Below are 25,347 nucleotides of genomic sequence, written 5' to 3' on the forward strand. Positions count from 1 at the left end.
GTCGGTAGGGCTTAACTGAGCTCTTTTTTTATGTTTCATTTTCATACTACTGGCCCTTATTGCCGGTGTGAAGTGGAAATTAAGCGAAATGAACGTACCCCAGTCAGGTTTCACACGATAACGGAATAGTTGAATGGTGAATTAAGTTCATCTTTGACGTTTATTCTGTGAGGTTGTGTTGTGCTCGTGTGGGATCTGATGGATGAGGTGATATGTGAGTGAAGTATAAGTGAAGTGGAATGCAAGAACGGTAATAAAGGCCACCGTTTCAGCTCAGGACTAACGATCGTCCAATAAAAGAGTTAGAAATTGGGTGACGGCACCCCCATTCATCTCAAATCCATTGGTCATTTCATATATGAAAACCATTGGTTAGAGCGAGATCTGTTGTGTCTGTTCGATAGATTGACTTCGAGAGTGAGATGAGGTTAGGAGTATTTCGCGTCGCTATAACAGCGATATCGTACATTTTCTGAACTACTTTTATGCGGTATTGCTTATCAGAGATGAGGCAAAGATTTTGTATTTGATTTCATCACAATTCATTTATTGAAAGTCGAGTAATCGGTAGAATAATATGGTCACTCTATTAATGAAATGACTATTGGCACAATGAATTTAGTTAAAATCTATTAGAATAGAAATAGTAAATCAATGTTACAATGTTTGCGTGTGAAATACATATTTGTATATATGTATATGTATGTACACATGTGTGTGTATGTATGTATGTATGTGTGTATGTCAGTATACCTTGGTGCCTGTATATATTTATACATGTATGTATGTATGCGTTGTATCAAACCGTATATGGTGATACATTTAGATTGTGAGTGAATAAGATGTTGATTACATTACGCTCCAACATCCGGGGTTGGAGAGGCCGGTAGGGCTTAACTGAGCTCTTTTTATGTTTTATTTTCATACTACCGGTTTCTATTACCAGTGTGAAGTGGAAGTTAAGTGGAGTGAACGTATCCCAATTGGGTTTTACACGATGACAACAGGTGAACGGTGAAACGAGTCCATATTTGACGTTTATTGGTGGTTTGTTTACAATGGATTACTGTGGAATAAGATAGAACATTGTAGAATAGAACGAAATAATAATGACTTAACCAATGGACAAACCACTGATAGCTGTCAAACGATGTTCATCCAGTTTGTATTGTGAGGATGTATTGTTTGGGACCTGATGGGTGGGATGATGTGTGAGTGAAGTGTAAGAGTAACTGCATGCAAGAATGGTAATAAAGGCCACCGTTTCAGCTCAGGATTAGCGATCGATCATTAGAAGAGATAGATATTGGGTAACGGTACCCCCATTCATCTCAAATCCATTAGTCATTTCATATACGAGAACCATTTGTTATAGTGACATCTGTTATCTCTGTTTGACAGATTAATTTCAGAAGTAACATGAAATTTGGAACATTTTGCTTTGCTAAAACAGCAGTATTGAACCATTTCCGAGCTACTACTATGCGTTATTGCTTCTTAAAGAAGAGGCAAAGACTTTGTAGTCGGTTTTATCACAATTCATTTATTAAAAGTCGAGTGATCGCTAAAATGACATGGTGACTCTACTAATGAGATGACTATTGGCACACTAGTTTTAGTTAGGATCTATTAGAGTAGAAATAGTAACTCAATGTTGTAATGCTTGCGAGTGGAATACATGCGGGTATGTATGCATGTGTGTATGTGTGTATGTATGTGTTTTTGTGTGTATGTACAATATACATTTTACCGTGCCTTTGAGTGCGTTGTATGAAATTTCCCCACCAAAATGCGATATAAGGAAATAAGAAAACTATAAGGAAAAACTCTGGGGGAACGTAGATCCTCTGTCATTTCAGGTCTTGTAGCCATGGAGAACAACTGATCTAAAGCGACCCTTACAAGAGACAATATTATTGTCAATACAAGGAGCACTTTTGATCGTGTAGCGAAGACTTCATCGGATTGACGAAAACATTGTCAAAAAATCAAAACTGCTCATCAATCCGACAATACTTTCTCTCCAGAGAGGAAACTATCAAATATGTGCAATGAACTCTTCTCTCAATGTTTCATCGTTCAATTGCAATATTTGTAGCTCCAAGCGCTTGATTTTTTCGAGAAATGCGGACTCAAGTTACCAAGTCAATTGGATTGACGGTATTGACAATACTTTGGATTGATAATAATATTGTCATGTGTAAGGCCCGCTTAATGAATTGTTCGTAGATGGTCAATTTCAGGCAGAAGCGTACTTTTCTCAATTTTACGCTTTTTCTGAACTCGACGAATTACCGATATTCGTGATGGGAGGTGTAGTGCTGCTTGCCTAGAACTTCTTGCTGTTAGGTATTTTATCTTTGACGCAGGTTTAATCCGTCTAGCCGCAGCTTTCAGTCCGATGTATGTTCTCACTATCAGCTCAAAGCTCGTACCACTTGTGTCAATCTTCGAGTTCATTACCTTGCTGTAGCCCTCAGAGTGTGTTCCAAGTACTCGAACGTAAAACTACACTCTATTCTTCGTTGTTTCGATTCGTTCAATCACGTAACACGGAAAACCCCCTGTACAGTCAATCCTTTTGGTGATAAATAAAATTAAAACCACCATTTGCTGAAGCAGTCATGTTGCTATGGTATTTGTTTAATGGTTATTCGACTTTTTCGATTTTTTTGTAAAGCAATTCAAACACTAATTTAAATGAGTTAAAAAACACCATTTCCGATTTCTTCTCTAACTTTCCTTATTTTATTTTCCATCAGAAATCGCATAAGATTTATTGTTATCGATCTGGCATCTGTTGAATATTGACATTAGAAGATTGACTTTTTAATGGCAGTTTATATTAAAAAACTTAGTTAAGTGAAATTGTGCGTTATAATTAGCTTTACAACTATTTGCAAGACAATGTTCTCGTAAAACTGTTCACAGAAAAAGTTAGAATGAAAAAAGTGGCTTTTCATGAGCCATCATACTGTTACTCCGAAAAATTGATGTAACTCGATCAAATGAAGAAATAGGAAAGTGGTTTCTTCAGTAAAGTTGCTCAAAAAAATATTTCCCAATTTTTTTTCTGTAAAGTACTTTGATGCTCACCTCAGACGCATCAATTGTCGTTGGTAGACCTCTCCCGTGGTCCTTTCGCTCCGTTGCACTAGCTACATACAGATACACAACACCCAGCTGGTTTCACCATATACAGAGCATAATCTTCAGACCATGAATATTCTGAACAACCATCCATAATGATGCATGGTCGGCAGGGGCGGCAAGTTCCATGAAATATTGGAGGGGGGGGGGGATGGTGCACAAAAAATTATTACTACAGATCATTGAACTTTGCTATATATAAAGCATTTTTATAAAAGAAAAGGAGAGGTTAGAACAAAGCAACCAAGTAAAAATCACAAATATTTTCCCTACTATTCCAGTAATAATCAATATTCGAAAGCGGGAAAGTATAGCACATTTCACATTGTAGAAAATTAGTTCAAAAATTTTAGTAACTTAGTTAAGAAATATGAATGATTACGGAGACGAACTACGGAGATAACAGAAAAAAGGGTTATATCATAAGATATTTCTAGCAAATTTTCTAATATTTATTCCAGTTGCCAAAATATTGGGGGGGCATGGCCCCTCCAATAAATCTTTTGGGGGGGGGGGGCAAAAAGTGCTTTGCCCCCCCCCATAGTTGCCGCGCCTGATGGACGGGGTATCCATAGGTTTTGAATTATCGTAATGGATCCGCCAGTTTCGTAATTTTTATCGCCAGTGAAAATTCGACAGAAAAAATCGTTCTTTGTCTTCTTTGTAGCGTTGGAGCAGTTGTACGCACGTGATTAAACGAAATTCGACGACCTTGGCTTTAACTCATACGGCACCCAATTGCCTATATTTCGGATCATTCCCATTGCTTTTCAACGTTGGCAAATGGCTCGCTGAGTAACTTTGAGTGATTTTGCAAGTTCTTCTGGCGTTTGCGACGGGTCTTGATCGGGCAATTCCTCCGATTCTTCATCTTCAAACTTTGATTTCTTCACTTTCCAAATCAATTATCATTGATTACTTTGCTTTGTACGTGAATTTCATCAAACAAGATCTGTATTTTGGCATCTGTTTATTTGTGAATAGTATATCCATTACATCGTACATAATTTTATTATTTTAAATCATGTAAACTATTACATATTGTATTTTGTATCTAATAGTCAAACAGCATGAATTATTTTTACATCGTTTCGCTGCAAAATAGGTGACACTACTGTGTCTGAAGATCTCACTCCGAGAATATGCAACAACAAAAAAAACACGGTCTGTTTTCACTTTCTATTAAACTTTTAAAGTACCTTAGATATCTATATGTATTTATTATCATGGGATTCTTTTGTTCTCATACACTAAACAATAATAAAGAGAGCTCTTGTCAGTATTTTGCTAAGACAATACAGATTTAACTCGTGATAATTCTGAATAAATACAATATCAAAACATATAGTATGAAAACGAAAAGGAGCTAGGATGAAACTCGACAGAAAATAGGGAAACACAGAAACAGGCGAATTTTACAGATAAAATGGCACATTTATATGATGACGGTATACTATACTAGATTTTTCAGTTAACCAATTTTTCTCTAATGTTTGCTTTTATAAAATATCTTCCGTGTGCATGGCTTTTCAACAGTAATCACGATTTTTGACTATGTTCTTCGTGAAAATTTATATTATGACAGATATACTCGATGATTTCAAAGTTTAGAAATAACAAATGAAAACAAACTGATTGGCTGAATAACATATAGTTCATGTTACGATAGTTTAAGATTTACTGGTTTGCCACATAAAAAACAGCTTTTTTTCTGGAATTTGTCCACAAAGGATATATCACTGATCCAGCTGTTTTGGACATCTTGTCCGATATAACATTAACTAGCAAATTTTCAACTTTCCAAAAGCATTTGTATGTGTTGTTAGTTGATCAATCGAATCGTCTTGTGTTTGATTCAAAATCATGATTTAAATGTGAGTCAGGTTTTGTTCAACAACCGCTCTGGAAAACATGCTGATTGTGTTACACACAGAATAACCAAATGCATTGATTTCTCTTCTAATTTAAAGTCTGCAACCCAAATCGAAAGAATCTACAGTGTCTATGTTCTATCACCTAGTGAAGGAAGGGAACAATTACGATGCTAATGCTCAGTGTTCATCTACATCTACGCTTTGATCTTGCTGTGTTTCCGGTGGTTCTTCTGGCTCTGTTGCAAGTCCTTGTGCCTTATCCAGAGGAAGTGGCATAACCTCCGGCGGTATCACCGCATATGTATTATGAATAATATTTTTGAATTCTAGGATTGTTTTCATTGTCGTACTCGTCGGCGAATGAATTTTCGCAATGTCGTTATCCTCTGGTGGAGGCGCCAGAGTCTCGGATTCTGCAACCGTTTCAGGCTGTGCATCATATTTGAGCTCCTCGTACGGTTGCTGTTGGGGGATGTGGGTAATCTGCGGCGGTAACGCTACAGGAGGTTGCTGAATGTCCTGGATGCCTTGGACAGACGGAACAGACTGAATCACACCAGCTGCGGCATCTGCAAATGATGGTGCTTGAACGACCAGTGGAGCGGGGACGAGAATTTGAACGATTGATGGCTGCTGAATCATGACCGGCGACGGCACCATTGAGAGTTGTGGTTTAAGCAGCGGCTTGAGTAACGGAATTGGAGGCTGCATGAATATTGGCGAATCAATCGGAATCTGTTGAGGAACAATACAGTGCGCTATGCCGATCAGTCGGGCATGGTAGGATTCCATCTGCGAGACGAGATCCGGAAGTGTTTCGTCACAGAGTACGGGATTTTCTGCGGACAAGAGAACAAAATTTGATTAAATTATATTGAATTATTTGAACGCTATAGAATAGAACGTTTTGATATATTCAGATGTTTCTCATTATTATGAATGTTTCAATATTGGTAAGTTGTAGTATAAATTTTGTCTAGCCAAATGATAATTCAATTTGAATAACAATGCAATAACATTTTTGGAAGTTTGCAAGTTTTAGAAAAATCCAACGCGCGACGCTTATCACCGACTTTGTAAATGCATGTGTTATGCTGTCATTCCGGCCATTATAAAGGCTTGTACCGACATCCTCCAAAGCTTGTTGGCCACAGAAAAAAAAATCGTTATTCGAAAAGTTGTTGAGACGTGCAAATCAGTGTATCGAATCGAAATTATTTTAAATAAAATGAAACAGTCAATAAAACCATTTGCTAATGTTATTTTGAAAAAGTTCTGTTTGTTTTAAGACAAACTGTGTCGTGTTGAAGCGAGCGGAATAATGCTTCCTTACTATCAAGACAAGCTGACGTGATATGGTATGAAATCCTTCCGCCCGGCCAAACTATTAACGAGAGGTATTATTTAGACGTAATGGGTTATTTTCTTGAAACTTTACACCACACAAAGTTATCGGGAGCGACTATTTTTGAGCTCGCCTCGGGTGCCAGAAATGTTCACTACGGCTCTGCAGATTGGTCTTTGGTTTCATTCATACCACACAAATCGTCGATTAGCAATCAATATAAATAACTATATTCAACGAGGTACAACGAATAACCACAATTCAAACAGAGACGAAAAAACTAAAACCCGGGAATTTTTATCTCGCAAACAGGAAAAAAGCGGAAAATTGAAATCGGCAATTCACTTGCCACCCTGCAGTGATGTGCACTGGATCAAAATATGCGTTACGGAAAATTTGTTTGGTAACACTCGGTGAGTTGCTATGTCTTCAATTTTTTTTTTATTCAACAATGTAATATAATTTTAGGCACACTGCTTATGCCAATGGTAATTAAAGACTAACTTAAAACTAGAATCATTAGGCTATGTCATCTCGGGTTCTCTTAAATCCAGCTTTCAGCTGGCGATCGGTAGTGGTCGATGAATTGAGTATTGCACGAGTCTTCCAGATGGCGTTGGTAAATATCTATGCTGGCCGCATCCTTCGGTCCGTGTGGGTCCACGGAAAACACATGCTGGTTTTCGACTGGAGCGGTCTTCCGTGGGCGATGATGGTGATGTTACGGAAGAGAATGGAATAAAGTAAATATTGTGGAAACGGGGTAAAAAGGGGATGTGGGAACAAAATGTCTGAAAACGCCAGATCTAATTAGTTGTCATCGAGATGGTGAAGAGACAGGGAAGGGGGAACATCCCGTACCGGAACCTCAGGCGGTCTACCTCGGGCCCTAAGGGATTCCAGTAGCTTCGATCTGGCGTCACGATACTCTAGGCACGACCACACGACCGCAGAGACCGCTCTCCGCAAGCCCAACACGCTGGAGATGTGCGTTGAAAGTGTAGTGATTTAACATGAGCCGCGACATAACACGAATGAAATCGTGACTCACGTTCATCCCCCTGAACCAAGGTTACGTCGATACCTTTTCACAGTTGACTGTTCTATATTTATTATAAAAGATATTAGGGACCACTTGAGGGCGTCCTGGGTGGCGGTTCAATGCATAGGACGCTGGTCTTACAAGCCAGTTGTCGTATATTCGAGCCCCGACCTGGAAGGATTCTTAGTGTCAGTAGGATCCATAGTACTAGCCATGCAATGATTCTGTACACTAAGAATCGGCTGCGAAGTCTGTTGAAACAGAAAGGCCAAATTCCACAAAAGGAATGTAATGCCAGGACTTTGCTTGAGGGCGTATGTGATGCGGAATTCCACGAGTCTCTTCTCTCATGGATATGTCGAAAACACAGTAGAATCAGAAGTATCAAAAAAATGAGCACGGTTGGAAACAAACGAAGAAGGATTAATATTCTGAGCCATGTAATCAAAATACAAGGACATAAAACGGGTCTGAGAATTGAGCTCGACATGCCTTTCGAAGTTTTCAATCACCATCGGATTCAAGATATCGCGTCGGATTAGCAATCGATATGAGAGGTCCCAGAATCGGGTTTTCAACGGTAAGACGCCCGCGAGCACTTCGAGACTCATCGTATGAGTCGATTACATGCAACCTAGGGCAATACGCGAACAACGATACTGAATTTTTTCCAGTTTAATGAAATGGGTGTTCGCGGCGGATCGGAAGCAGAAGCATCCATATTCCATTACCTAATGTGACATCCCCAGGTGCTTTTGGAGACCTGAGCTATGGTTTCACCCCTTAGTTGAAGCTGTAATTGTGCTGGTTCTCGCTTCCTCGAAAATACAACCAGCTCGGTTTTCTCGGTAGAGAACTCAATACCCATTTGAAGAGCCCATGTCGACAAGTTGTCGAGGGTATCTTGCAATGGTCCTTGGAGATCGGCAGCTTTGGGTCCTATAATAGGCACAACGCTGTCGTCGGCAAGTTGTCTTAGCGTGCAAGATGTGTTGATACATTGATCAATGTTGTTTACGTAAAAATTGTATAAATGGGAGCTTAAGCATGAGCCCTGAGGAAGACCCATGTAACTGAATCGTATTGTCGACAAATCACCATGCGCGAAATACATGTATTTCTCGGACAAAAGATTATACGAAAAGTTATTCAGAATTGGTGAAAGATAATGCTGATACAACTTCTCAGATAGGATTTTTATGCCCCCTTGATGTCTAAGAAAACTGATGCCATTTGTTCTTTCCGAGCAAATGCCATTTGAATATCTGTTGAGAGCAACGCAAGACAATCGTTCTTTCATTTGCCCCTGCGGAAACCAAATTGTGTATCTGAAAGTAAGCCATTAGTCTCGACCCAATTGTCTAGACGAAACAGAATCATTTTTTCGAACAATTTCCGGATACAGCAAAGCATAGCAATCGGCCGATACGAATTGTGATCGGAGGCTGGTTTCCCTGGTTTTTGAATGGCGATAACTCTTACTTATCTCTAGTCATGTGGGACAATATTATCATCAAGAAGCCTATTGAATAAATTCAATAAGCGCCTTTTGGCAGAATCAGGCAAATTTTTCAACAAGTTGAATTTGATTTTGTCTAACCCCGGAGCTTTATTGTTACACGATAAAAGCGCAAGTCAGAGCTCGACCATCGAAAAAGGTGTTTCGATTCTGTTAGATGAGTCGACGCGCATGATCGTCTGTTCCGGAACAGAGTCAGGACATACTTTTTCTAGCGAAATCGAATATCCAGCGGTTATAATATTCCTCGCTTTCGTTCGTGGTGTTTTTGTTGCGCATTTGTCGGGCTGTGTTCCAAATAGTACTCATTGATGTTTCTCTCGATAATCCGTCTACGAATCGACGCTAATAACCGCTTTTCTTCGCTTTAATCAAGCTTCTCATTTTAGCGTCTAATGCCGCGTAGTTTCTAAAATTATCAGGTGTTCCGTTTTTTCTAAACTCGATAAATGATGAAGCTCTCTCCGCGTTTAATTCTGAGCACTTTTTGTCCCACCACGGGTTAGGAGGACGGATGTTAGTTTTCGCGCCGGGTACTCCTCCATAGGGATCATCTCGATCCAGACGAATAATGTTGAAATCGTGGAAGTTTAAGGGTATTTCAGAAGTTAGCCAAGTTTCGCACAATGCAAATGCGTCACATTTCAGATTATTTACTAGAAATTTAAAAGGATCTATTTTTGGGATGATACTTCTACAATTCCACTGTACAACAGTGATTGAATCCGTGACCTCGGTGGGTGACTTAGCCATCGAAAGGTACGATCGCTGAGAGAAGAGGTCATTTTGCCGTCAACTGCTTCAAGAATGTTTTAACTGTAGGAATAAAAGTCATTAATGTCTTCAACTTGTTCCATATAAGTTACTGTCATTGAAGTGTAATAACGTGTGCTACTTGGGTCTTGCAGATGACTGCATAAATTTTCACAATCTACCTGAATGGAATGAAAGGTTGTCTTTTGGTCAAAAGTTACTGTCAAATCTGATTTTCTGTTCCGAAATTACGATTTGATGTCAGAGAACGACGCAAAACTGATATTTTAGGCCACGGTGCAAAAAATGAGAAACATCTTGATACGGTTCATGCTAATTGCTTTAAATTGCAGATTTGAAACCGTAACTTAAGTCTCGCTGTCGACATGGTTCTACGATGCTCAGGTTTGTTCTGTTGTACGGGTCACGTTGTGTTTTAGTACTTAGTTCTGCAAGTATCAGAAGTTTCCTCATGTTTTCATACAGGGGTCATTGGCAAATATAAGTACAATAATAAATGCGGTAATGGGAAAAGCCTTTTAAACAAAAACACAGTTTTTTTAATCACTGTATGCTATAGATTAGGTACCATGCAACTACTTCAATCGTGAACAACTGGAGACGCATGGTAATCAATAAGAGCCGCGATATCGTTTGTGTAATCGCAAAAGCATATGAAAGTTTCTTTTCGTTTTCTTTCTTTCGGTTATTTTTGCGGTCAAACAATAAAAATCTTAGGTGTTGATCAGGCACAGCAGTTAGAGAACGAACACTAAAATGAATGATTTATTCCCGGAAGAGAAAATAAACAGAGATAGCATTATACCATTAGGTTTTTTACCATCACTGCTAACCTCAATCAAATGAACACATTTTGACAGTTCAGCAGTACTGTTTGTAAACATAAATGTTTTTGTTTGTCTGTTGACAAATTGAAGGAGACCATTTACGATCCATATTTCCTAAATAGAGTATTAAAACACTTGTTCACGATTGGATACGGTTTGTTGTTGAGATTTATTAAATGAAAGTCACTAGTTGCAAAGTGTAAAGATGATTGTTTGAGATGTGTTCTTCGATTTTTGTTTAAGATTGTTTGTAAACAGTACCGCTGAACTGTCAAGGATGAATTCTTGTTCATCTGTGACGTCACGATAAAAAATAATATGGATTTGCGCTTCAGTTATTAGACGAATATAGACGAGAACGGACGCGTATTTGTCTGGATCCTGTCGAGTCACGACAATACTGTCATTGGGTTTTGTGTCAACAATCCACATGTTGACGGCCAATTGTTTTCTATTTGTAAAACTCCATGCACAAAAACACTAGAAGGTCTATAACTAAGAATTTGTTTACCTTGAAGGAATATCTCTAGTTTGTTTGGAACTCCATGATTACTACAACGTGTTTGTGATACCAAGTCGACAGATAGCACACGTATCATGTTGTTAGACAAGTCAGCAGTACACAACACCGGAAGCCCGTGGAAGTCTTTATCCATCGTAGTGAGCAAATTATACGATGCATTCATTGATTGCAGCGATGGAAGGAATGTCTGAAAATTGAAGTTAGGAGAGTTGGGAGTTACGTTTGTATTTGTTTTTACTATGAATACAACTTACCTTAGATAACTCTTCCAATGTTTTCAATTTATTGAATGACAAATCCAAATGTTCTAAGTTCTCCATTCCTATAAGGTCATCTGGTGTGATAACCTCCAATTTGTTGTGCCCCACATTCAAAATCTTTAAATTGTTCAACCCCATGAGTGTTCCGTCGAGAGTTTTGATCAGGTTATGCTGTAATCTTAATTCGTAAATAATTGAACCGGAATCGACGAGGTTCTCCATTCGGCCGGTGAGTTTTTCTATCCTATTGTAAGATAAATCCAGAATCCTCAACTTTCGTAGTCCAGCCACTTCCTGTAGGGAGAATTCATTCAACTGATTGAAGCTGAAATTGGCCATGATTAATCCTTTCATGTTGAGTAGCGATCCGTTAAGATTAGTCAATTTGTTCTCAGCTAATTGTAATTCTTCCAACCGTTCAGCTTCCAGGAATTCGTCCTTTCTCAAATGGTTAATTTTGTTATTAAACGCAATTAGCTTGGTCAAATGTCCAGAACGCGATAGAAGTCCGTCGAATGACCTTAACTGATTACCATTGATGAACAACGAGTCCAAGTTCTTCAAATATTTTATTTCAACAGGTAAATGTTCGATTTTGTTGTTCTGAGCGAATATCGTCATTAGATGTGGAGAAGCTAGTGGAAGCTCGTCGTCCAGTGAAACTAATTGGTTATCATTGAAGAACAGTAGTTTGAGCTCATCTAAATGCCGCAAAGTTCCGTTCAGCGTGGTAAGATTATTATTACCGTAGTGCAGCGAAAGAAGTGTTCGCGGCATCGCATCGGTATCGATTCTATGCAGCAGATTAGTGGCCAATACCAAGTGCCTTAGGTTCTGTAACTGTTTGAACGTGTTCCCGTTGATGAACCGAAGAGTCCCTTTGGCAAAATCCAACGTTCCAACATTAGGCAAATGTTGAAACATATCTGCCGGAATCTCTTCCAGACGGTTTTCTGCTGCGCTAAAGAACTCTAACCTTGGCAGATTCTGAAACGTCGATGCCGGTAAGTGACTGAAACGGGAGAACAAAAACAGTTTAGCCGATAATTGAATTACTTGGTAGTGTGTTTGGTAAGAGGCTGAGGCGACGAACGATCAATCGAGATCAGACCGGCAGAATCAAAGGTGATGGGGTCAATTGGAAAGTCATTTATTTCGAATGACAAACAACTGGCAAAGACTGGCCAGAGCGTCTATAAAGTGATGAGAACGGCCAGAATGATTAGTACAGAGAAAATCAGTGTCACTATGATTCTAACCGAATGTGCATGTGTTCTGCATCGATCAAGTACATGATGTTCACGTGATTCTGTTTGAACAGGGAATCGTTCTAGTACTAACAGTTGGGATATAAGTTAGATATAATATGTCGCGGATTTTGTCAAGTCGTTATGTATTACGAGTACCATATACATCAGTTTCCAATGTATTTCTCCTGTATGTAAACTGCATTTAATATTATAAACGATATAGCTTTGACCAATCCAAAAATTCGTTCAAATGAAAAAAATAGGAGGAAATAGAACGATTGATGTGACTAAAATGATTAACAAAACAAATCCTTTTGAAAGATTGTGTTACTGACATAACATCTGTAGTACATGATATATGAATCGGTTTTTTATGTAGAAATGAGCTACATAACTAATAACAACCGGGAAAGTCCGAACGTCGAAAGTCAAATGCCTAAATACATTGAAACGTGCATCTTCAAGAAACCCAGCTTAAAATGTCTGAAATGGAGACGTTTCAGTTGATAATAACACATCACTGAAGAAGTCGTGTGACTGACACAGATCACACAGATCATTGCCAAATCCCTATGACGTTTATGAATTTTTAGGTATCTGATTTTACAAAAATATGTGTGAAATTAAAAGTGCGTGAGATAGTTGAGGCCGTAAAGGCATTATTTACAAATTACGTCACGTCAAATTTCGAAAACCTTAGGAAATTTTTGTTTGTTCCGATTATAGAGCTTTTAACCTTAAGATCATTAGCCTCTTCGGGCTATAAAAACTTTCTGACCTTATGTGCGGGGTTGGGAATCCCCGTCCTAAATATGGACTCGTCCCCAATATGGAAAAATGTTCCATTTGACGAAGCGTGACGAGTGAAACTCGATATTATCATGAGATGAGAAGCGTTACGTTAAGTTAAAGAAGCTAGAAAGCGTTGCATACGATAGTTTTCTAAAATTTAAGGTTACAAATCATATTAGTTATTTTTTGGAAATTATGAATGTTAAAAACCGTTAGAATAACACATCACTGAATAAATCGTTAGATTCTTGAGGTAAATGAGTTACGATGCATTACTTTCATATAAGTTATAGATGTTAGGAAGTATTACTTTTTTGTTATAGGCGTTACGAAGCGTTACTTTTCTTGTAAGTTATAGGCATTACGAAGTGTTGCATGTGTTACTTTTTAGTAAGTTATAAACGTTATGAAGCGTTGCATACGTAATTTTTTCGGAAGCTATTGGCGTTACGAAGCGTTACATGTATTACTTTTTATTAGTTATAGGCGTTACGAAGCGTTACATGCGTAATTTTTTTAGTTATAGACTTTACGAAGCGTTACATGCACTATTTTTCTGTGAATTATAGGCGTTACGAAGCGTTACATGTGTTACTTTTTCGTAAGTTATAGGCATTACGAAGCGTTACATGCATTACTTTTCTTGTAAGTTGTTGGTATTTCAAAACGTTACATGCTTCACTTTTTCGTAAGTTATAGGCGTTACGAAGTGTCACATGCGTTACTCTTCTGTGAGTTATAAGTGTTACGAAGCGTTACATGCGTTACCTTTTTTTGTAAATTAAAGATGTTACGAAGCGTTACATGCGTTACTGTTTAGTAAGTTACAGGCATTACGAGCCGTACAAACGTTACTGTGTGAATAACAATAAAGGCGTTACAAAACGTAACATTCGTTATTTTAAATAAGTTTTAGGCGTTACGAGGCATTACATGCGTTACGCTTTTGTAAGTTATAGGCGTTACAAATCGAAACATGTGTTACTTTAGGTGTTACAAAACGTTACATGTTTTACATGTTACATTTTTAAAAGGTACAAGCGTTACGAGGCGTTACATCCGTTACTCTTTTCTAAGTGTTACGAAGCGTTGCATGTGTTACTTTTTGTAAATTATAGGTATTAAAAAGCGTTACAAGAGTTTTGGCATCCCAATTTTAACATTTTAAAGAGTCACTTATTTGCAAAATATACTGGAAATATTGAATTCATGAAATGATTAGAAATGATCCTACAACGACATGGAATATACTGATCAAAATTAACACGATGACATATCTATATCTTGTTTCCAAATTTGAAGATAAATGAGCAAAAATATTATTAAAGGAAATTAATTGTTCTGTTCTATCCATGCAGGAATCATTGATCCTTTAGATTACACAGTAAGATAGGTTTTGAGAGTTACATGATGGTCAAAACTTCACTGCTGAAAAAGCATGCAACGGCAGGTCTTGCGAAGCAGAACAGATTCAAAGCCACATAAAATGAAGGATTAAACCGAGGTAAAATAAATGAAAATAATAATAATAATAATAATAATAATAATACATAAAATTGTACTGGACGACCGGAAAGAGAAAGTGCGCTAGCATGCCTTAGTAAGATGAGAAAGATATCCTGCCTCTGGATCCCACACATACTTATTTAGGGCTAGAAAGACGAACGCAAGCGCACTTCGAGTACATGTTTGCCTGAATCCATTATTATACGCCAGAGAACAGCATGATTACCTGACAATACACTGAAGTCAACACGAGTGTTTCGAAGCGGTTCGATTGTCTCAATGGGATGGATAGATAATAATGTCGGTTTTCTGGGATCGGCATAGCATACTTTTGGAGGACTACCACGAATCAGAAAAAAGCTAGTATTAGCGTGCATTAATGAAGCGATTGAAGACTGAAATCACTGTGAAATGACCTTACATGAAGCACATGAGCATTGCAACCATGGTTAAAATCAACGGCTTAGGTTTCGTTACTTGGGAATACACTTAAAACAGATTCTTGAGCTGGGCATAATGAAATTAATAATTATCTATAATTATCGATTTGGCAAAGCACCACATGGCCATTACTCGTGGAGCTGGAACATGTATAAATTGGATGAAGGAAAGAGATTCTTATATCTCGTGAAAAGATAAGTGAAATAAAAAACTATCTACTTTTCGAATATACTTTCAAAAACCTGCCTATTTCCAGGCTTTGAGGAGCACTAGAAATAATTGTCTTTATTGGGTTTCCTTTACTTTCTGGATGCTGAATTAAATGAACATTAATAAAACACCTAATTTTCCCAACATTAACTTTTGTATTATATAATTCATACAATAATAAAGACAATTCCTTTCTACGTTCGATTACTGATGACTCGGGAATTCATGATTCGATCACATAATCGTTTTTTCTAAGCTAATAGTTATTAATTTTGAGATCGCCGAGATTCTTAACAATTATTATTTTACCGAGACGGTTACCGAGCTCTCGGCTGTGCAAATAGTGGCATTTTATTGCTGAGATTCAGCAATAAAATTTAAGTGTGTAGTTTTAACCTTCAACTACCATTTCTAATTTGTAACTTGGAAAAACATGCATTAGTTTTTGTAACAAGTCACGATGAAGTGACCAACCCAAAATCCAATATTTAGGAACCGTGGGGCTAAACCGCACTATAAAATTTCACACAAAAATGAAGAACGAATGCAGTAGGGCGCCAAATCTTAAGATAAAACCGTGTTCGAATGGATAATCTGCTGGTTTTAACCTTGCGTGAGACATAATCCTGTTCGCTGGGGAAAAAGTCGAATAAAAAGAATCCTTTATAAATTTCAAATCGAAAATTATGTGTCCGGTTGAGTACCAGTTGTTTTGTCCGATTTAGCTCCGCAGAAGCATTTTTTTTTCAAATTTTACACACACTTTAAATATATAAAAACCAGACCCCAAAGCAAAGCCTTGGTATTACGTTCCTGCAGTGGAATTTGACCTTCTGTTTCAACAGACTTCGCAGCCGATTCAGAGTGTACAGAAACCATTGCATGGCTGGTGCTACGATTCTACTGACACTACGAATCCTTCCAGGTCGGGGCTCGAACATACGACAACTGGTTTGTAAGACCAGTGCCTTATGCATTGAACCACCAACCCGAGACCCAGACCCCAACGCTTTCCTTTTCGTTGTTTGTTACTTTAGGGAGGTTTAACAGCTACAAAATGGGGGATTTTTTCATGAAAAATCGTAGTTTTCACTTTGAACAACCACCAAAAATTAAAAAACTTAAAAAAAATCAAACAGAAACGTTGGGGTCTAGAAAAATTTCTACTATAATTGTGCTGCGTTCATTTGTTCACTTCTGATTAGTCTGCGCTGAGATACAGTGGACACCGCAAATCATGATTTTTAAGAAGCGTCCTCAAAAACAACTCTTCACCGACCTATTTCACAATATTTTTCCACGTTTTTTTTTGCTTTTTATCATGCAAAACATTTGATTTATTTTGTTAAACGATAGTTCTGGAAAAAAAATCGAAAATTTACGAATCATTTTATATTGCTTAGAATTGCAACAAAAGCAAAAATCTTAGTCTATAACTCTTCCGTTTTTCTGAAAACTGCTCGACAAAAATTATTTCAGTTTCAGCTTACGTCCACTAACACATTTGATTAGCAACGAACACATTCCTATATGGATTTTCTCTTGAAGAAATTATTTCCAAATAAAGATTTACGAACCTTCTGTATGGATATTTTGCTTTTTAACAGAAAATGTTTAGTTTTGTTTATTTTGTATAGCGCGATCTAATACAAATGCATTGAAGCAGAGTAGCTAACTGTTTTATTAGGGGAATACAATTTACGTTCAAAAAACTTAAGTAAGCAACTTTCCATCAAACATTGGTGAAAAATTGACCAAAACTGATTGTTCATCCACAAATACAGGTTTAATATTCGTTTGAGTATAAATTTTTGCTAAAAAAGATTGTTTTAAACTCATTCGTTCAAGCTACTTTGTTAAACTGGTTGCACTGCATATATAAATACATTAGATCTACGGCATACGTACTAAATAAAATGTACGTAATAAACAAATTACCAACACAACTAAACTTGGTTTACATTTGATCCTTATTAATCACTGGATTCAGAGAATGAACTTTTAAAATCACTAACTATGATGCACAGAAGTCAAATATAACCAAGAAATGCGAAAATTATATAAAAAATTCAGTAAAAAAATGTGCACGCTTTGACACGAACACGATTGGCGCCAAACTGAATTGACTCAGCGTCATTTAGCTTACTGACGTCTGTCTGTTACATGCAAGTGCGTTTACAAAGTAGATCCATGAATCAAAATAATTGCTGGTTTAAAAGATATTTAAACTGTCCGGGTTGACCCCGTTTCCGGACTAACCCCGGTCTCCTCTACTGTTGACTGCATGACAAATATTTTGTTTGAATGAATTACTTTCAGTCTCACAGTTACTTCATTTAACGACTATGCTGACCTGAGGCTCTTATCGTGATGATTAATGGAAGATAAGCTTTAGTTACGTTTCCCAAAGACATCATATTAACAAGATATCCAGCTCTCACATTTCCCGAACAAATCATTGGCAACATCCTTTTTTGCAAACATGGCGCCCTCAGGTGAGTCCGCATCGAATTTCGTACATAGGAGTAGGGAAGAGCAATGTCAAATTCGTGCGCGACAAAATACTGCACTGTGATGCCGTTCGATGGCGCTGACAGGGTTTGGTTTTCGTTAATAAACTCAACAAAGCGATTTGTTAAGTAGTATTGTACAGTTTCCCCCAAATCGTACTGCACAGTATGAAAGTGTGCTTGAACGAAAGTGTGATCAAAAGTGTAACTGCTCTGATTTGTCAGAACGTGGACGTCTGTACATGATCACACAAACATCTGATTCATTTTTTTCATTTTTGCTCGTTGCCAATTTTGTGAACAGAGTTACCAGTTATGTGATTATTTGAAAATTTCTTTTCATTGATGTTTAACATTCATTTGTCAACTGTGCTGGTGCAAGCAAAATGTACCAGAAATCCAGCTTTGCAAGTAATCTTCAATATTAGAATTACTCAACGTCTTTTGTTATTGTGTTAGATGGTTTTGACAGAATGTAGAATATGTAGAATGCAATGATTAATTGTGGTGATAGCATTGAAAATCTGGCAATGTTGCAGATCGGTAAGATCTATTTATTAGTAGTTCATGAGATATGTTTCAAAAATCGATTGATTTCACTTCAAGCTCTTTGGGCTGCTACCTTGGTAACTTCTGGAAGCGTTAGTTGGAAAACAATAGGGTCAACAGACCTTCAGGCAATTAGAGTGTCCTGATGGTTCAAAGCAACTAATGATCTCACAAGAAGATTGCAGTTGTAGACACAAAACTATGGATTTTAAGCCCCAAGGAAATATGAATAATAATAGTAATAATAATAATAATAATATGAATAATAATAATAATAATAATAATAATAATAATAATAATAATAATAATAATAATAATAATAATAATAATAATAATAATAATAATAATAATAATAATAATAATAATAATGATAATAATAATAATAATAATAATAATAATAATAATAATAATAATAATAATAATAATAATAATAATTATTATTATTATTATTATTATTATTATTATTATTATTATTATTATTATTATTATTACGTTGACAAGGTTATTTAATATCATCAAGGATAACACAAATGCCCGCCCTTTCCCCTATACAAGAAGCTGTCTAGTCAACGAACAAATGGCTTGATGTTAGAAAAAATGACCACCCAGATGAATGCGAGAAATTCATTCCATTGAATTCATGAATAAAAGCCTAACCTGTTTCTTGGAAGAGTAGTAAACTCATTGGTCATCACTATTCACGTGCTTCATTGCACACAACCGTGTTAAGCTAATGTGCGTTGAGGGAGTACATACTGGAAAACTAACGCAAATGCTAATATTGATGCGGCGACGGCCTCAGCACTCTCTTCAAACTTATTTTTTTTCTTGCAGTCGTTTTGAGACCCCATCTGCGGCAAAAGGACATGCTGCTGATAAACTATTTCTGTTAGCAGTTAGGTCTAGCCTGGCACTGGGAATTGATATGACGTCGAGGTACACAGCCAGTAGCACACAAGTTGACTTCGAGAATGCATGAATGAGTGATAACGATAATCGCCCTGACAGTGTTTACGATCTTTTAACTACTATGACGACAATCGTTGGAAGAAACTCCCGGGCTAAACTAGTGTGATTCAGAAAAAAATGTGCATCGTTATCGCTCCACGTGATTAATGGGTGCAATTGTAGAAATATTACTACAAGCTTGATTTGAAATTGTCTTTTTATTTACATAATGAGCTAAACTCATCTCAGCTAAGTTGCGTAGAAGAGCTGAAAAAAAAACGCATTCTCGCTCGTTGAACAAATCGCATTCACAAAGTCTAAAAAGCCGCTGATCCAATGCATGGATGCCACGCGCCCACTAAATGGTGGCGCTTAAAGCCGTTCCACAGCATCATAAATACATAAGTGTGTGCTTGCGTCGTTCTCATCTCTGTTTTTTGTCCTTCTCGGTCGCATCGCTCATCTTCTTCGTCATCATCGCCCATCATCACAAACCTCTAGCATTCGATCGCATGCTGCGACTGCTCCGAGTAAACCTAAGCCCGGTAGCTTGCCGCAAATCTTATGCTTTGGATGCTTTATATGACTTATGTCTCAGTCCATCAAGATAGCAATCGCATTTATCTTCCTACCAATAAAATAATAAATTCCTTTTAACATTCTTTCCACCTTATCCGTTGCCGAGGGCTGCGATTTGTTTTTAACGATTTGATTCCATTTCGCGCTCTCTCCCAGCCCAGTTGGTTAAATTTAATTGTGCATAGTTTAACAAATTAATTATTCTGCATCTCATTATGAAATAGTTCTTTTTTACAGCATCTTCGCTCAATGGATTCGTTCTTCCACAGCTGAGCAGTTCAGCACGTTGGAAAATGTGCATATGCTTTTACTTCGGTCTACCAGCAGACTGCAGTACTGTAATCCGAGCAGTGGCGCCAATCTACAAGCAAGAAGCATTGCTCAATTTGGCACCAAGATTTTTCCACTCAATTCCTAAGAAGTATTCAATTCAATTTAAATTCTTTTCATACTCCGACTCGCTGGAATCCTGTTTTGTCCAGGAATGTTAAAGACTAGTTACTAAACACATGTTGCAATTGATTATATGTTTTCTTTATGAATGTGCTATTTTTGAAGATGAATCGTTGCATGTATTACCGTGTTTTTCGTGAGCTCGAATAATTCCTCAATTTGTTTAATGTTTTGGAGTCTTGAATTTATCTCATACACGGAAAACCCCGCAATAGCAAAACAATTATAATATTAGTATTTTTTAATTTTTATTAGGTAAATTTTGGGCATAACTTGTCGATTGTTGAGACGCACACTCCAAAATACTCACGTAGTTGTTGATTTTGAAATGTACGAGGTCTGTTAAAAAAAGTTCCCGGAATTTTTTAATTGCGTGCGTCTGGAGAGTCCGGTGGTCAAAATTTTTTTTATTGTGTTGGTACATATGTCCCTAATGTATGGTGAAATTTTCAGCTGTATTCATTGTTTACATTCTGTCTAATAGCGGCTGGTGTAGACGTGTTTTTTTTTGAGGTCGGCGATTTTTGTTAGTTTAAACAATGGAAGAATTGAAGAGTCAAAGAATTTGTATTAAATTTTGCGTGAAAAATGAAATAAAGTGTAACCAAGTGTGCGAAATGTTACAGAGAGCCTACGGTGAGTCTGCTATGAAAAAAAAAACAAGTGTTTACGAGTGGTATAAGCGTTTCCAAGATGGCCGCGAAGACGTTGAAGACGACGAACGCTCCGGTCGACCCAGCACGTCAATAATCGATGAAAATGTGGGAAAAGTGGAAAAAATGATTATGGATGATCGCCGAATCACGATTAGAGAAGTTGCTGATGAAGTTGGCATATCAGTTGGCTCATGCCATCATATTTTTTCAAATGTTTTGGGCATGAAATGAGTGGCAGCAAAATTAGTTCCAAAACTGCTGAATTTTGATCAAAAAAACAAACGCATTACCATCGCTCAGGAACTATTAAACGACGTCAACGACGATCCAAATTTACTTGAAAGGGTCATAACTGGTGATGAAACATGGGTGTACGGTTATGATGTCGAAACAAAAGCACAATCGTCCACGTGGAAGCACCCAACGTCACTAAGACAAAAATCGCCGAGCTCAAAGAAACACGTCTCCACCAGCCGCTACAAGACAGAATGTAAACAATGAATACTGCTGAAAATTTCACCATACATTAGGGACATATGTACCAACACAATAAAAAAAAATGACCACCGGACTCTCCAGACGCGCGCAATTGAAAAATTCCGGGAACTTTTTGAACAGACCTCGTATATCATGAAATTTAAGAGTATATTCGATGAAAATAATACACACATATTTATTCACAAGTAAACCGACAATCGAATTTTCTTCAACTTTTAAGGAAATGAAAAACTTCTAATGAGCTACGACTTACACACAATTTATTTTATTCAATTTCGTTTCCCATTCCGAATGCCCGTAAAATTTAGAATTTTGTGCAACCGATTTTCACATTGCTTCGTTTATTTTTATTCTAGTTGATTGCACGGGAATGATTAAAAGAGCACTTATTTCACCACAACCGCAAATCATCAGCCAGATCGGGAACTTTTTCGCAAATTTCGATAATTTCTTCTTTAGAGCATCGAACATATGATATAGTTGGCGGAAGCCAGCCTTGACGTAAGTTTCGTCAGCCATCACTATGCAACAGAATTTGGTGAAAAACTGCGTGTTCTTGCAGTAAAATTTTGCTCTTCATTCTTGTTTGAATCTTTTTGCACCTTGTAAACCCACGCGCGCCATGGTTTTTGACACAAAAACAACATCTTAAGCTTTTAAGCGAGTAATTTCTGTGACCTCCATCCAAATTTAATCAAAATAATTTGATTATTCCAAAAGAAAAAAACGTGTTTAATCCACCTAGCAGTGAGATGATACCTATTTTTATCAATCCGCATGTGTTTTTTGCATGAATATTCTTCGGTGTTTAAGTTTTCATGACATTATTTTAATGACCGTCGTTTTAAGCGACAATTTGAGATTTTAATCACTCATTACTCTGTAATGTCGAAACTGCAAATCGGATCGAATTTGAATCTAGAAGTTTGATAATCGATTAAACATGCCATGATATGTAAGTTCCACTCTAGAGTTTACGGTAATTTAAGGTACTTCCAGAGCCGGTATTCAGGAACCAGCATAACCCAAACCGATTCGTATGGACATATGACGAATAAATCACAACAGTTTTGAGTCCAACTTTGAAGCTTTTCGGGATTGTCATCTTTTATATCGGTTTGAATTTTAAAAATTCATCATCATGTAATTCGAGAACCAAAAGTCATAATTGGATAAAATTAATTAATTTTTGTATGTATGTATAAAATTAATTAATTATGTATATAAGTTTGTTTTAGTTTGAATTTTTGTTTCTGAAATTTGATTAGGCTTTTTTTGAGAAAACGATTGAGCTTTGAGAAACGATTTTATACTGGAACCGGAATTCTAAAATCGGTATGGCCGAAGTCAGATAAATTCACCTGAGTAGTTGTACAGTTTACATTTGTTTCAAAATATTTGAAAATCAGTTAAGACATCTTTGAGAGATCATAGCACGAATGAAATTTTTAGGTGCCTTCTGATCGACAACTGAATACCACTAAAACTGAAAAAAGTTAATTTTTTTATCGACTATCCAAATCTGCTAACCCGATAAACCTGATTAATTTATGTGGAATAGACATTTTTATACTATCCCCGAAACCGGAAGTTGGATCTGACTGAAAAGCAAGATGTTTTATAGAATCTTGAAACTTTTCATTTGAATCTTAGATGATTCTTAGATTTCATTTGAATCTTAGATCGGTTCAGCCATCTACGAGAAGAATGAGTTACACAATTTTAATTTCGTTTCACATATCTTCCTGTAATTCTGGAACCAGAGGTCGGAACCAAACATAATTCAGGAACTTTGTTTGGGAGCATACGACTTTTCGTATGAATCTGAATTTGCAGAAAAGAAATTTTCCGAGAAAATTGAGTGAAATTATTTGTCACACACGCATTTGCTGATCTCGACGAACTGATTCGAGTGGTATATGGATGTTATGTTGTTCCAGCATTTATTGCTGTAAGTAGTTTAAAACAATATAATTAAAAAAATTCTGCCATCATCTGGTTTATATATGTCATATTCGAACGATTATGTTGCCAAAAACGAGCCGTGCTAAAATCGGTCCGAGGCTAAATGTCATGAAAAAGGATGCTGTACACAATCCTTTTGGTACTTAGAAACAATTGTATGTAACAGTATAAAAAATCGTGTTTTCCGTTGCTCCCAAGCATTTCTTTGTTGTCATACAGCGCTCAAAACTCCTACTGCTGGAATAGGGGGAAAAGTCGCTTACAGAAAAATTTCGATATTCTGTTTTCAAGGCCAATTGTGACAGATACTGTCAAAAAACTGAAAATTTTGACATAAAACTTTGTATAACTCAAAAAGTAAACATCCGATCTCAAAACCATTCAATAGCGTTTTGGGTGACGGGGAGACCTTTAATTTGCGACTAGTTTGATCAAAATCGGTTCAGCCATCTCTGAGATCTCGACCTCTTAGTTGACAACACACATACAGACACACACACACATACACACACAGACATTTGCTCAGTTCGTCGAGCTGAATCGATTGGTATATGTCATTCGGCCCTCCGGGCCTCGGAAAAATTTTCTAAAGTTTGAGCGAATTCTATACCTATTTTTTATATATATAAAAATAGGTAAAAAACTCATTTTTGCGACGTCAATGTAAATATTTGGTATCAAGATTTTTTATCATCAATTTGACAGAATGCAAGTTGTTTTCTTCAGTTTTGCAGAGAATAATGAAATTTAGTATCAAAGAATATGATTTTATAGATTTCATTACAATTCGAATGTTGCAAAAAATGTTTTATAAATTTAGATTTTAGAATGTACAATCGTGTGCCTTGGTCCATTGCTAAAAACAGAGAAAAAGAGAAAGGATCAGCAACGTCCCTGAAATGTGCCTTTTCGGATAAAAAACGTGAGAAGTCCTAAACACCTAGAAATTAGGCAAAATACTAAATGCGTGAAGCGTAGAAATCTATTTCGCTGAATATAAATATTTTTTTTTTCATTTTTACTTAAATGATATTATACATCATAATTTACGATATTACTTTTAGCAAAAAAAAGAATTGGTGGGTAAATGCCACCTCATTCAAATATTTCTTTATAAGAAATAGTATAATCCAAAATTTTATCCATTGAAACAATTATAAACTCAACTATGATAATTAATGATAGTTGTGGCCCAAGGCCTTGAACCAAATGTCAACACATTTTCAAGTTCAATCTTTATGAATAAATTTCAAAAGAATCTGTGAACAAAACATCAATACAAATTGAATCTCTTGAAATCCAAGTTGCAGGCATTTGTAAGGGGTGATTTTTTGGCTGGTATCGTTTTTGCAACACTGTTTTTTTTTTACAGATCACACGTAAATCGTGTCTTGTGCCATTTTCAAACTTGTTCAATTTGGTCTTAAATTAAATCATAAATCGTCGTTTGGTCTATAATTTAAACATAAATGAGCGCTGGCAAAGTTGGAGGGAGACCCACATTTTTTATGTATTCAGCGACGAAGCTCATTTCTAGTTCAATGGATACGTCAACAAGCAAAATTACAGCATCTGGAGTGAAGATCAGCCAGAGGCATTGTAAGAACTACCAATGCACTGCAGAACTACCAATAATTTTGCGTCGATACAGTTGAGAATTTCTATTGGTGTTGCGT

General features: G+C 36.8%; 1 protein-coding gene across 1 annotated transcript in view; it reads right to left on the reverse strand.

Moving 5' to 3' along the window:
* Positions 1 to 4,103: 4,103 nt before the first annotated feature.
* LOC131439570 (insulin-like growth factor-binding protein complex acid labile subunit) overlaps positions 4,104 to 25,347 on the reverse strand; it is a 35,198-nt gene continuing 13,954 nt past the window's right edge. The window contains exons 2-4 of the mRNA XM_058610740.1: positions 11,309 to 12,326; positions 11,043 to 11,241; positions 4,104 to 5,863 (exon numbers count right to left, since the gene is read on the reverse strand). Coding sequence (XP_058466723.1) covers positions 5,202 to 5,863; positions 11,043 to 11,241; positions 11,309 to 12,326 — 1,879 coding nt within the window. The 3' untranslated portion in view covers positions 4,104 to 5,201. The remainder of the gene's footprint in view (positions 5,864 to 11,042; positions 11,242 to 11,308; positions 12,327 to 25,347) is intronic.

This window comes from Malaya genurostris, chromosome 3 (genome assembly GCF_030247185.1).
Source record: "Malaya genurostris strain Urasoe2022 chromosome 3, Malgen_1.1, whole genome shotgun sequence".
NCBI classification, from domain to species: domain Eukaryota; kingdom Metazoa; phylum Arthropoda; class Insecta; order Diptera; family Culicidae; genus Malaya; species Malaya genurostris.